Raw genomic sequence first — 14827 nt, 5'->3', positions numbered from 1 at the left:
GAGAAAGAAAGAAAAAAAAATCAAAGCTGTACCCATGGATAGTCGGCCAAATGATGAAAAGATCATGACATAAAGACAAGAGAATTAAAGTGAGTTTTAAGACATTGTGTCAAGATGACACCATGTCAAAAGATAATGAGCACTCCCATCAAAGCAGCTCAGAGATGAGAAACACTTGGAAGAGCTATTTTCATGGTAACTACTAGCCATCAAGTGTTTTATTAATCTATCGTACTGAAATGTATGATTTTAGAGGGATTCTAGGATAAAGGGTCATTCTCAGCCATCAGTGGGGTTTCAATATAACTGCAGGACTGAACATGTGTTTCACAGGGTTTACTATTCTTCAAAGCCATACGGATCACTCTCATTCAAATGTCACAGGGAAGTGGAATTATTTCCAAGTATTTAATGTGACCAAGAAATTTAAAGTCTTAAAAAAACCATATCAATAAATGTGTTTAGTCAGTGATGTAAAGAAGACGATTAAAGTGCAGTCGCTCAGTCCACTAAGTCTTGGGCCGGGGACCAAAAGTTGTCGGTTCAAGACCTCGAGTGAGCCAAAACATCTGGAGTGTGAGCTGGCGTTGGGAGGTGTCAGCTCATCTCCTGGGAACTGCCGACGTGCCCCTGAGCAAGTCTCCACCGCGCCTACAAGCTGCTCATTATGGCGCGTCTCAAAGTAGCTGCCTGTCGCCCTGCCTTCCACTGTCTTTAAATTGTATGCTTACTGACCCATGGTGTGTGTGTGTGTTTCTGGGGCCTCTATACACACACATATACACACAGTGTCACATTTTAAAATCAAACGCACTTCAAACCTCAACATGTACACATATAAGGTTGAGTCAAAATGGGCATTGATACCATTATAATGGTCACATCCCCATCTCATAAACCCGATGGGAACACGCAGGGATCGCAATATCCTCCTAATTCTGGGGGACTGAGGATAAAATCTTACTTTTTCAGTGGCTCGTCTGTATTTTTCTTCGGATCTTTGTTCTTGGGCTGAAAGAATGACCTGATTGGAGAGTGAAAGCAAATAATGACCTGATGGTTGTAAGCATGCTAGTGAGTGTAGCTCTAACAACGATTAAGACAGCATGTGTGCAGCAATGGCAACACAAAGGACTGTTTAGGTTAGTAGACTGCTAAGTCTACTTATAACGTAGACTAGTGTGTTATAAGGGTTCTTCTAGCAGGAGCACTATTCTGATACACGTTAGCTAATAATGCAGTAGCTTCTTTTACAAACCAGAATCATGAGGCTGTTCCAACCTAGACATTCATCGATACATTTATCAGATAGCTGTTCGATAACCTCAGTGTTTAAGCCTTATAAACTCAAGCAAACACTGTAGTCTAATGTAAATAAATGGTAATTAACAGGAAGTCCAGGTAATGCTAACTTGAGCTAAACTAGCTAGAAATACGTTTGTGTGCAAAAACTTATCCTACTCTTAACTAGCTTGATTCACGAAGCTAACAACAGAAACCACTCCAGTTTAAACATGTCCTTACGAAATGCTCCGCTGCATGTTGTCTGTAAACTTATTTCACTTGAGGCTTAACGGTAAATTGTAGCACAGATTTAATATCAACTCATAAAAACACCAACAACCGCGTTGAATGATAAAACACTCTATTTTTCGGCGCCAAAACGAAAGCTCAACCGAAGATCGTCAAGAGTAAAGAGGAGCCACTCTTTAGAACCTGGGCTGGCTTTTCAGTCTGCAAAATTTTTCATAAGGAATTCGCGTTTTATATTATAAACCGAAATAATTCCTCCCAGCTAAATTGACTTTTACCGGCCAAAGTCATTGTGTGTTTTTTCTACAAGTCTTTGTAAATTAACGTTGAAAATTTCAAACAGCAAAACCCTGTCTAAATTCAGTTCAACTCTAAGAAAACATACATAACAAGAACATACATTAATGTAATCAGATAAACATATGTCTAGGATGAAAATCCGCAGACGTAAAATTAATATTGTAGTTATTCTTGTTTATTTAACCTTTATTTAACCAGGCAAGCAATTAAGAACAGGTTCTTATTTACAAATGCTGCCTGAGCAACACACATTTTGTACACCTACTTATGTTCCGTAATCTGCTAAACAATTTGTGTGACACCTCTTTATATTTTTTATATCTTTGTTCTCACTCCCGGGAAAAGCGAAGGCGTTTGTGAGGTTCTATTGATATTACTGCCCCCTACCATGATGGAGTAGTAACTGCAGAGGCTGGTTCTGAATCTGCAGGAGACATGAAAGCTCCTTTCATGAAAATTTTAGTCTTCATGAATGCATCATTTATGCAGCTCCTATTATTTTCATGAGGCACAAGGGTGGATGGTGGAAGATACAAGACAAACAGCTGAATAATGTAAGTTGGGTGCATTGCTTTATTTACTCAAACACATTTGCCATGTTTTTAATTATGAGCAAGAGCAATTCTCCTACTGTGGGTGTGAAGTACTGACAAAATAAGCCTTCTCGATATTTCTCTCAACATGTTCAAAACATCATGATAGAAATCAATAAATAAAAAATAGGTGTATTGTGGGCTATCAGTAATAGGACATTGTAAAATGAGCTAAAACTTTGCATTTGAGAAATGTGATGAAGAAAAGCAGTCCATCTCATGTAGTTTGTTCCTGTTCATCACTCCCTCTCTCCCATCCCTGGTCCACCCCTCATTCTCCTCTCTTCATGAATTTCAGTCTGTTTCACTTCCCCAAACACATTTGGACTGAAGTGATTGACATCCCATCCTGCATAGCTCTTGTGCAGCCAGCTGTTAGCAGTAACATGAAAAGCTGAGGCCAGCGGTGGGAGGCCTGAATCCTTGAGTTCCCTGAAGTTCAGCCCCGGGTAGGCAGTGGTGGCGACGAAGGGAGGGTGTCCGTGGAGGGAACGAGGCATCGGGATGGACTTAGGGAGACAACATGGGAGCAAATAAGGGAGAGGCTGGACTGCTGTCAGGAAACAGAGACATTAATATCAATAACGTCTTTAGTACCACAATGTAAAAATACTGTAACAAGTAAAACCCCTGCATTCAAGAATAATTACTACTAAGGACAATAAGGACGATGCACACAATTCAAAATGGTGTTTTTGTCATTTGACAACATATGCAAGATTATTAACCAGGTACTTGTGCGTTAATATGACAACTTGATTTGCTGTTGGTGGTGAGTCACAACCCTTTATCGTTAGAATTAATATAATATCATTATTTCTATATTAATAACATGATTTTCATTTGTGAAAAAGTCTGAAAATACTGAGACACGCAATCATAGTTACCAAGAATTTAGAAAAATCCAACTGTTACACCAAAGGTCTCACAAAATGTGAGCATTCCAATCAGATGGTTTTGAGTGTTACCCCACTTTATGTTGTCACCCCTATCAACCTGTTGAGATGTATTTCATCAAATCAGAAAAAAAAGCTTTTATTATAAAACCATAAAATATCTTGCATTTGTATTTTTAAAATCAAGTACCATTTGAAAGAATTAGAAATTTTACATGAGGTGTTTTATTTATGTTCCACATGGCTCTCGGAATATTTCTGAATTTTAGGTTTTAGATAGATAGATAGATAGATAGATAGATAGATAGATAGATAGATAGATAGATAGATAGATAGATAGATAGATAGATAGATAGATAGATAGATAGATAGATAGATAGATAGATAGATAGATAGATACTTTATTAATCCCGGAGGAAATTGCATATATCCACTGCTCAGGCATTACATAACAAATAATACTGGATAAACACCAGGAGAAAAGGAAACATTGACATTGACAAAAAAAGGAAACATTGACATTGACATTTAGATGTATTTATTTATTTTAACTTACTTTAGTAGCATAACTTTATGTTTACTGTCAAAGCTATTGCAGTTCTATCCCAGATGTTGCACTTTATTCATTTTGAAAAACTCCAGGTCTTCAAGGCCGACACTGAATAAGATTCTGCCTTGTATTTTATCAAAGAGATGAAATCAAAAGGGTCCTTTTTAACTTGAACTGAAAGAAGTTGTGGATTTATCATCATATGAGAATCCTTTCTACACATACATCAAAGTTTGTCCTATTTATACCAATTTGTGTTCCCTATATGAGTTACCACAAGCAGGTTTCACGAGTTCTGTTGGCCTCACTGGAAGAGTCGTGAACTGGAGGCTCTGACAGTTTGTGATGTCACCAATCATGCTCCTAAATTATGCCAGGAAGGATTAAGATTTGAGAACATTTACACTTTGAATAATCAAGTGAAAACCGTTTTTTTATTTTTTATATCAGACTCCACACATGCATCGTGATGCACAGTGAAATTCACACATTACGCTCTGGAGGCGAGAGGAAAAACACATTTTTGGCCCTGATGGAAACTTGAGGTGTGAGTCATGTGATGTCAAACTAAATGTGAGAAATGAAAATGTGTTTGTTTTCTTCCTGTTGGTTCTGCTGTATTTTAAGAACATGAAAAGAGTTCTGGTATCACTGAATCTACTTTGTGACTTCCACCATATTGATCAATGTGCTCTTGACTGACATGACCTGGAGTCAGTTATCAGGAAATATTGAGATTTGGACCTTGTTTTCTTCATGGATTTCTTGAAATAAACTATATATATATATATATATGTATAAAATAAACCCATATCCTCTAATTCTCAGACACACTATAACATCCCGCCTTTTCTCTGCTGCATGTCTCTATTCCAGCACCACCGTTACAGAAAACCTGAGCGATCATAGAATCATTTCTAGCCTACAACAAAATAAGATCCGACATCCATCCTCACGGAGACACAGAATGGATGAGAAGCATAGCGCTCGCTGAGGAGACGTCGCCACGGTGATGCTGCTTTACTCAGATCTGCCTCAAACCAATTTAAGCAACACCTAATTCCTGAACCTTGGAAACCTTCTCCTCACATTAGGAATGATTTTGTCATCAGCCGTTTAACAACAACTGTGGATCTATCTTGTAACTTTTTACCTGCAATCATTTGACTCAAAATCTTTGTAGCAGAGTGAGGATCTTAATGATCTGTTAACACATTGTGATCCATCACATATTGCACCGTTTAAATGTATATTCTCATTCCTCAAATCTCAAAATGATCCAGAATTTGCATTAGCAACAAGTTGAACTTTAAATTTTAAACCAAAATAGTGAGTTTCCATTAAAGCCCGTCAACTATTTTATAACCTGTCAACTTGGTTTATCACGCAACCCCCCCAACTATTATTGGTAGTCAACACAAGGTGACTGACAGTCGTAACAGGCTGACTGTGAGGTTTGTTAATGGTCTGAATCACTGACAGGTATGTTCTTACTTCTCTCCATCACTGTCGCTCCTGCTCCACACAGAGGAGTGCTTCCCTCAGCAGGGAGGAGAGGAATGGGAAGAGGACCGGTTCGCCCCAGCTGGTGAGCAGATGGATGGAGGGACGGGACGGGACGGGAAGGTGGGTGACATGGGAACAGGTTTAAATATAATGCAGTCGATGCCGTGTGAGTAAAAGTTGAAGAACACAAGGTGAAGTTTGGCCTCCAGGGATGATGTGGACAATTTGGACATCAGTCAATTTAATGACAGGAAGTTGTCCTTATTGACGTCTGTAGAGATATTTTGGAGACTGAAACCTCGATCAAAATTGAAATATGTTTAAAAAAATAATCATGTTGCAGAAAAAAAGAGTTTTATTCCAAACACTGAAGGTAATTAGCACTAGGATTAGAAGATCATTCCTTCTAATCCCAGTTCTAATCCCCAGGAGGAATCATATTATTAAAATACGTGTGACGCTTTCTAAAATAACAGCAGGTAACTTGAGCCCTTGGTTTTCCTTCTACATCAGAGGGTCAACTTCATATCGAATGACAATATTTGAGTCATGATTTCTCTTACAGACTTATAGTCCATCATATATTAACTGATAAAGTGGATTTAATCAGTTCTATCAAAGTCCATCCATTTGATAGAATGGATGAATTAAATTGTGTGTTGTTGTTGTTGTTTTTTTTTATATATACTGTATACTGATTATAATCCCCACAGGGTAATTAGTAGTAATTGTAACTTGTAAATTGTACCAAATTGTAATTTGATTTAATTTAAATTATGATTTAAATAAAATAAAATAAAATGTAAATAAAATCAGAATTTAACTATTAAATTATGCTGTAATAATTATTAAATATTAAATCATAATTCAACAATTAAACTATTATTAAATTATTTAATGCTTAAAATATGATTTAATTATTATAAGATGTTTTTACTCGAGATGTCTTTGGAATAAAAGACATTTCGAGTAAAAACTGACCAAATTGCAAGTTATTTCATTAAAAAATGATCATATTTTGAAATATTTTTTTTCCAATTTTTTTTACCCAGAAGCCTATATCAGTCAGTGAGACCCTTTAGGGTGTGACATGAGCTGTAAAGAGGGGGTGGTGGTGACCTGGTGGTCGGGTGGCGCTGGGTGTCCTGGATAGTTGACCAGGATCAGTTTGCTGAAGTTGAACTTGTAGGTGAATCTCTTCCCTTTGGTCTTGTGCAGGATGCGTTTGTTGTAGTAGTATCTGGAAGTGAGATGTTTTCTGAGTCAGAATACACACTCAGGTCGTGTTTGTTTTTTCAGGAATGTGTGTGTGTGTGTGTGTGTGTGTGTGTGCGCGCGTCCATGTCAGGCTGTCTGTGGTACACTCTCATGTTTCCTGCAGGGCACTTCAGATAAAAGTCTTTCCCCAAAATGGGAAGCTTTGCCCCAGTGGGCATTTTTAAGTTCAAATTTTTCACAGGACAACATATGTTGGCAAGGAGTACATTTTATTTACAGCATCAGTCAGAGGGAGATGCTACACATAGAGAGAGGATTACACACTTTTTCCATTAGAGAGCTGCAACCAAAGTGTGTGTGCGTGTGTGTACAACACATTTACTCATGCGTTTTGCATCACCTGAGCGCCCGGCTGAGCTTGTCGTAGTTCATGTGTGGTTTGCCCTTCCTCTCCCCCCACAGCCTGGCCAGTCTCTCCGGGTCTCGGATCACAAACTCGCCCCACTCCCGTCCCCAGCCGATGGCCCCGCCGTCATCGCGCCCCAACAGCTCCAGCAAGAAGTGCCACAGCTGGACCTGTCTGGACCCGGGAGTCCATGTGGGCTTGTAGGCCCAGTCAGGGAACAGCAGCACTGGAGAGATAAGGAGAAGTGTGTTAAAGGGCAGTGAAGTTGTGCTTCCTGGTGAAGAAATCTGAAGTGGTGCAGTTCTGATTGCTTCCACACAAATTCTTTTATTCAGTTGTTTGTTGGTTCTGTACTTAACAAAACATATGTGCATTTTTTAAAAAGTTTTTTTTGTCATCTACAAGGAACAAGAAGTTGATTCTGTTCCATGTTTCATGTCATTTTCAGCTGATAAATATCAGTCAGGCAACTAGGCAGGAGCATGTTCAGACTTTCTGGACTAAGTGCAGCATGCAACATACATGATGCATGACTCAGGGTTAAAAAACCCTGAAAAGGCAACTCTGATTGATGTTATACTCCCAAATGCACCCCACAAGTACCAATCCGGGGTGTTTTGTCCAGATATGAGTGACCACAAAAAACAGTCAGCCCAGATTTGTTGCAAATGTGTTTTAGAAAAATTTAATCTGCATGCCTTTTTACATGACCTGGTAGATGTGAACTGGTCCAGAGTCAGCCTGATCGCCACCGTTGATGATACATGGAATCTGTTCTATGAGTTGTTTTTAATAAGCATGTCCCCGTGAAGAGCATGGAACATGCTACATGCATTTAGATCCTTCGGCCTGCCTGATATAAATCTAATATGACACATGCCAAAAAGTAAAAAAAATCCCTTCAATAGCTACTCAACAGTAGAGTGGATTATCCTTACTCTCTATTGATCGTTTGTGTTCATTGATTGTCTTCCTAAAACTGTGTGTCACAAATAGCAATTTAGAGTTGACAAAACATGAGAAAATGAGGCATTTCATCACATAACATGAGTAACTATGATCCTTTTTTTTGAAGTAGAAAAGTCGGTGAATAATTTTCAACAAGATAAATCATGTGAAACATTCTGGGGCCATAGACGTGTGTAATTATTCCTTGCATTAAGTTTTCATGTGATCATGAGGGCTTGTTTTCTTGTGAGCACAAACGAATCTCTCCATCATGATGAGGAAACAATTTCAGGCTCATTATGTCAAGTTTAGACGTGATGATTTATTGAAATCATTGGTTTGTCACAGCACAACAGATATCCGGAGATCCTTTTAATTCATGAATCTCACGTACAGCTCCCTTTTTTTTTTTTATAGCTCATCAATCAAACTGGAAGTTTGAAGTGAAAATATTAGCAACACAATAAAATAATCATCCTGAAAGCTGTTCCTAAACAAATGGCTGTGTTCACATTATTCTGTTGACAAAAAAAAAAGTCAAATTATTTACATATATTCTTTTTAAAAATTGATATTTCTGTGTATTTTTAAAAGGAAACTGCAATGAGAATTTTTCTTCAGTTTTTTATATTTCATGAGCAATTAATTATTATAATGATCAGCAGATTTATGAAAACAATAATCAGTTGTTGCCCTTTTTGCATGCAAGCCCTTTTACTAATGACCATAAATTAAAAAACAAATTCAGTAAATGTCCTCTATTTTCATGTGTAATTTGAGTAAGGAAAAAGAAACGTAATAATAAAAATTAAATTCAAGAGGGTGCCACAAGTATCAGAATAAAGAAACTTACAATGTCAGCTACTTGCTAATTGTTCTGGATGGGGATGAGATCATTTGTCAGGGATTAAATGTCATCCATTACTTTATCTCATGACTTGATTTGTTACTACTGGGCAGAAAGACATATTGTGTTTCTTTAAATAAAAGATGCAGACAAACACACACACACTTACTTCTGCTCCAATAAGGCAATGAGAAGCATCCCGATGCAGAGCTACAGCTGCACTGCATCTGAAACACCCCACAACAAACGCTTTCGTCATCATCTTCATCACTGTCATCATCACAGAGGTGGAAAAACAGCTGTTTTTATAATGAACAATGTCTTTATGTATTTTTATGACAACAAACGTTAAATCGTGTTAAAACATATTCATTTGATCCAGACTTTACACTACATCCACACCAGCATAATCATACAGAAATGTAAGGTTTAGCAGTCAGTTTATAGGATGTTTGTCATGAAATTCTTCAAATTCCAACCCCTAATATTTAATTTCCTCCCTTCAGCTACCAATTGCATATTATTTCAGACATTTTTCTTCAGTTTCTAGATATCATCCCCTGGCTGACAACATTTCCAGTCAATTGGAAGCAAAAAAAAAAACCACCAGCATCTTCCCGGGAATGTTGAAAACTCATCCTTTGGAGATGTGCTTCACCAAATCCTTTCCCCTGCTGCACCATGCCTCGTCTAAGCCCTCTTCCACAGGCTGTAATATCCTTTATCTTGGAGTACTACTCTCAGACAGGATCATTGCAGGGTCGCAAGGACATTACCAAGAAACCAGGAAAGCTGAGACAATGACACTTTACTTTTAGAGAGCCAGCTGGATGAAGATGAGTTAGGAAATGCTCTGCTTTGACAGAAGCAGAACAGAAAGTAATTAAAACATGAGAAATTAATGGAAATCATAGAGAAACATGATGTCTTTTTTTTTTTCTTTTGTCTAGTTTAGTTTTGAAAATTGTTCTATTGGATAAGAACATCGTCCAGAGACTAAAGCCACCATTAATCCACTGATATCCAGAATTAGACTGAATGCTACAATCAGAATTACTAGGCAAAAAAATCAACATGCCAGGCGAGCACAGGCGGCCAGCAGAGAAGGAATTTAAAGGAGATTAATTCATTCAACTAATCATTACAAGAACTCTCCTTTGCAATCATCTCATTGACAAAGAGAGAGCTAATTAAAGACTTCTGTGTGAGAGTGATAAAAACTCGATTGGTCCTGTTACCTTGATTGGAGCTGGAGTGGAAGGATCTTCGTCAGATGAATGACAATGATGATAATAATGATGCTACTACGATAGTCAACTTCAAGTCTGGGAGGACTGAAGGATGGATGGGCTGAATCTTAAACCCTCTGTCTCATGTAACACACACACACACACACACACACACACACGCGCACACACAAACACACACACACACACACGCACACAAACACACACACATTTCCAACTCCCACTTCTTTCTTCCTCTCACTGTCCCGCCGCCAAGCATTAAGGAAACGTCTTGTTGATTCAATTAATCAATTATTTTATCAATTGTTGAAGCAAAACCACAAATCAACCAAACAAAACTTTAAAGGTTTTTTTTTAAGGGTACTTAACCGATTTTCAGACGAAAAAAAAAAAAAAAATTATCAACCTTTAACTCCTGATCATTTTGCTTTTTTTTTTTCCCCAGAATTTCTATTTCTCAACTAAAAAGAGTCTGAATACAGGAAGAGAAAATTATTCCTTTATGTCTGTAAGTCGAGATGCCGCTCTTACACAGAGTTACACGAAAAGGTCAAGAGCAAAGAGGGTTAGATTACCAACCTTAAAGATGAAACTATATAGGGACAGGCTGGGGAAAAATCACTATGGAATTGGAAGAAGGGAAAACAACAATAGGGAGGAATCTGGTGGATGTTCTCTGATCAGCTCAGGATTGGTACGTATTACACTGAGCCAGGGGCATGATATGATTGAACAGACTGAAGGTGACTGAAATTCCTCCTCAGTGAATCAAAAAAGTGATGAACTCAATCCTGGGGTCACATTTAACTTTTGGCTGAGGTCGGTTTGAACAGGCTGTCCAACGCTCAGGAGACTCAGCAGGTTCCAGGAGGTGCAGTGAGAGGTGACACCTTTTACTAAAGCAGACGTACCTGTGAGCCCCGATTCACTGCAGAGAGACCGAAAGTGATGAAAAGACCTAATTTATTTTCTCAGATTTAAAGATTTGTTCATAAAAACTCCACAATTTCCAAGAGCTTTTAATGGTCTATTAAAACTTCCACTGGAAGGAGTTGTTTTTGATCTGTGGGTTAGGGATACTGCAAAAACAGGCATTCAAATAATTCTCTCCAAACACTGCAATTTTATGGAACATGGAACTCAAAAGAAGGAATGTCTCCATCAGGGCTAAACGGTTCTGTTTACCAGTGTCCAACCTCTTCATAAGGGTTCCAGGAAATCACAGAAGCTGGGAAAATATCAAAATACACAATCTCATACAATTTTAAAATGGAAGAAAGAACACAAAGGATCTGCTTCAAACTCCTCTCACTTCTTTCTTTGAGTTTCTTATAAATCCATCCTGCTCTTTTTGTCTTACCCTATGAACAAACAAGCAATAAAGAAACAAAGAAATAAACACGGAAAAACATCAACATGTAAGGCACAAGGTATAGAATCATGCGTCTGACACCACTGAATGATTTTAAAAGTTAATATTCAAGCAAGCAATCAATTGCACTCCTAAAGTTAAAAAAAATTGGAATTGTAAAATTACTTGTAAACCACTAAAAGAATGTAATATCATGTTACTGTACAACAAATAAGAATAAAAAAACAGGTCATATCTTATGATTAGCCTGTAGCAACCCCTTAATCCATAATGTTTTTTCTATACTGTATTAAAATATGAAATTTAATTGTTTGTCAAGTTAAAATAGATTTGTATTCACCAAATGTTACTGACACTGCATTATTATGTTCTATTTAGCCTGGAGACGAGTTAATTCGAATGACATTGGGGTTTTTTTGACATACGTTGTTGTCTCCTGGAACCCATTAACATCGTGAGACGAGGTTTAACTTCATTGAGTTTGCAGAATTATTTTGTTGCCAACAAAAAATGTAAGAAAAACATTTTTTTTTAAATTGTAAGTAGATTTAAACCATGTGGTTTTCACCATATGGTGTTAAAACTGTCATAGTCAGGCCCATCTTGGTATAAAACAAACTGTATAATGGAATACATGTATCTCTTTAAATTCTGCCTGCTCACACACACACACACACACACACACACACACACACACACACACACACACACACACACACACACGCACACACACACACACATGTGATAACTGACACCGGAGGCTTTTAAGTCCAGTGTAAATACAAATACCCTTCCAGACAGCTATCAATTATGCATGCCACTAATTGAGTTGGATGTTGTGCTTTTAGTAGCCCAGGGACCCTGGGTCACGTGGAAAAAAGTTGAAACTAAACACACACACACACATACACACACACACACTTGCACCTGACTCCAAACCTCAGCCAAGGCAGAGCAGCAAAAAAATGTGTCTAATCTCAGCCACCGAAAATTCAAATTGCTTCTCTCAAAGACAGAAGTAGAAAGAGGACGCACACAACAAAAGTCACTGCTGCTGCTGCTCAGTGATTCGCACAGACGTATCTCGCTGCACACACTCGCACTACAAAGGAAGAGGTCTCACAGCGAGTATAAAAGCTGACAGTTTTAGAAATTGAGCCTTCGGACGGATGGAAACCACCAAGGCAGCATCCACATCCAGACAGCAAAAGGGAGAAATTAAACAAACGAGTGCGGATATCGAGGCGGGGAGGAGTTTGTCAGGGGAATATTACTGTAAAGATGTAATATAAACACACAACTGCAAGAAGAAAAGGCCTCTCTTTCAGTCTTATTTACTCTGCAATGCCTTTTGTGCTGGATATTAGCCGAGCTTATCACCAAGAGAAGCTGCAGAGGAAATAAAAAAAAAACCCCAAATATAACAGAGGAGCTCGGGTGTAGTAAATTCGACATTCCCTCAGGGACAATTTAGGTAACGGCACACACAAGGAAGAGCTCGGAGGCAAGAATTTGCCTTCCACCCAACTCTGTCATCCTCTTTTTTTTTTTTCCTCCTCTTCGTCAGCAAACACCATTATCTCCTCTATAATGAGATGTGTATGTGTGTGTGTGTATGTTTTTACGGATAAAAGATGAGGAGGATGAGGAGTATAGGAGGCAAGGGGGGGGGGGTTAAGTCTGGATTTGATCCCCACTAAAAGGACTGTTTGTTTTACAGCTGACGACCCTGGAGTTTAATCTGGTGCTTAGCTTGTCTCCTCCTTCGTCTCCCAGCATCCCCTCATCCCGCCTGCCTCCCCTCTTTTTCCTTAAATCTCTCTCTTTCTCACTCACTCAATCGTATCATCCTCTAACACTGACTTAACCCCCACGCCCTTTGCCACCACCTCTTCATCGTCCTCCTATTTCTCCCTCTGTCGTTCCCCTTCCTCTTCTAATTCATGGTGTGTCGGTGTTTGGAGCCTTTACAGGTGGTGTGTTAGGTGTAAAATTAAGAGCTGTTACGTCATAAGAGTACAGAGTTTGTGTGTGTGTGTGTGTGTGTGCGCGTGTGTGTGTGTGTGTGTGCACTTGCGAGCGAGAGCAAGAGAGAGACAGAAAGAGAGACACAGGGATGGGGGGGGGGACAATAGAGAGAGTGTGTGTTTAACAGGATGATAGTGTTGCGGCAGATGAGGGTCATGCTCCGGGACTTAAGGTCAAATCCTATTAAATGTAAGACGGATCAAGATTTTAGTCAGACGCTGCCTTTTTTTTTTTATTGCTGCAATATTCACTGATGTTGTGCAAGAGGAGTGTTGTATGTGTGTGTGTGTGTGTGTGTGTGTGTGTGTGTGTCTGTGGAAAAGCTTAAGACAGCTTTGTTTCATTTGGTTGAGCTCCGTTCAAACATGTAAGCAACACGACAGAGGTAAAACAGAGGAGAACACGGCGTGTCTCCGAGGCTTATTCCCCTTTGAGATGTTTAATCCTGATTAGAGAAACAAATAATAATCAGTAAAAAAAAAAGAGATTTTCCATCTTATCAGACAGTATTGTATATGTTCTGAATGAGCTTTGTTTTCCTTCTTCAATTGATTTATGTGCATTCATTTATGTGTTTTTATCACGGCACCTTTTAGTTACACTGAAATATGATTTTTTTTTTAACGTGTATTATTTCAGAAAATTAAACCTGACAGTTTTCTTTGACATCTAGACAGAGTTATGGCTTCTAATCCTTTATGCAGTGTAATCATAGTTAGTTAGTTTCAGATCTGAGGATAATCTATTTTGTTAGACAATAAAGAAATTATGAAAATTACTGACACAGTTGAAGTTAGTAAAAGTAGTGAAACTGGAAAGTGTGAATAGATCTGAATTCAGTTTTCTGAAGAACAAACATAATAAATAGTTAATTAACTATGATTAACACACAAGCAGCAAGTTCATTATTACGGGGTAAGAGTTGTTGTGATGTTTTGCTGCTGTGTCTCCATGGCAACAGAAACAGGCTTACTTTAAGTGTTGAGGAATGATTTGATGGCACTGGAATGTTCGTTTTAGTCATGCAAAGCCAAAATTTTTATTTTGGAACTTCAGGATCAAAAATTATAGAAGTGATGTCATGGGAGAAGAAAACGGAAGCAGCGCAGTAGAAAAATAAGAAATGAGAGAGCATATATATATAGTATTTAAAGGATCTTAGCCTTGTCGTTCTCAACCACCTTCGGTGGTATGTCCCATTGGGATTTGGGTACTTCTAGTCCATACCGGGTACAGATGTTCCTGTACACTATCACAGCTACTTGGTTGTGCCTTTCCATGTATGCTGAGCTGGTGAGCATCTTACACCCTGCTACCACATGCTGGACTGACTCTGGGGCTTCTTTACATAGCCTGCACCTTGGGTCAGATCTACTGTGGTAG

The 14827-nt window shown here is 38.5% G+C and overlaps 2 protein-coding genes across 3 annotated transcripts in view; both read right to left on the bottom strand.

Annotated features, from left to right (window-relative positions):
* lig1 (ligase I, DNA, ATP-dependent) overlaps window positions 1-1655 on the bottom strand; it is a 39426-nt gene extending 37771 nt beyond the window's left edge. For both annotated transcript variants that reach the window (XM_068341413.1, XM_068341414.1), the window contains exons 1-2: window positions 1525-1655; window positions 965-1024 (exon numbers count right to left, since the gene is read on the bottom strand). In XM_068341413.1, the coding sequence (XP_068197514.1) occupies window positions 965-1024; window positions 1525-1541 (77 nt within the window). In that variant the 5' untranslated portion in view covers window positions 1542-1655. The remainder of the gene's footprint in view (window positions 1-964; window positions 1025-1524) is intronic.
* A 795-nt stretch (window positions 1656-2450) lies between these two features.
* LOC137611777 (uncharacterized) overlaps window positions 2451-14827 on the bottom strand; it is a 17754-nt gene continuing 5377 nt past the window's right edge. Inside the window, exons 2-5 of the mRNA XM_068339872.1 lie at window positions 6997-7276; window positions 6498-6618; window positions 5367-5457; window positions 2451-2979 (exon numbers count right to left, since the gene is read on the bottom strand). Of these exons, the coding sequence (XP_068195973.1) occupies window positions 2666-2979; window positions 5367-5457; window positions 6498-6618; window positions 6997-7276 (806 nt within the window). The 3' untranslated portion in view covers window positions 2451-2665. The remainder of the gene's footprint in view (window positions 2980-5366; window positions 5458-6497; window positions 6619-6996; window positions 7277-14827) is intronic.

This window comes from Antennarius striatus, chromosome 18, assembly GCF_040054535.1.
Source record: "Antennarius striatus isolate MH-2024 chromosome 18, ASM4005453v1, whole genome shotgun sequence".
Classification (NCBI taxonomy): domain Eukaryota; kingdom Metazoa; phylum Chordata; class Actinopteri; order Lophiiformes; family Antennariidae; genus Antennarius; species Antennarius striatus.
Note: the sequence above shows the minus strand (reverse complement) of the source record. Positions and strands in the feature narration are given on the sequence as shown.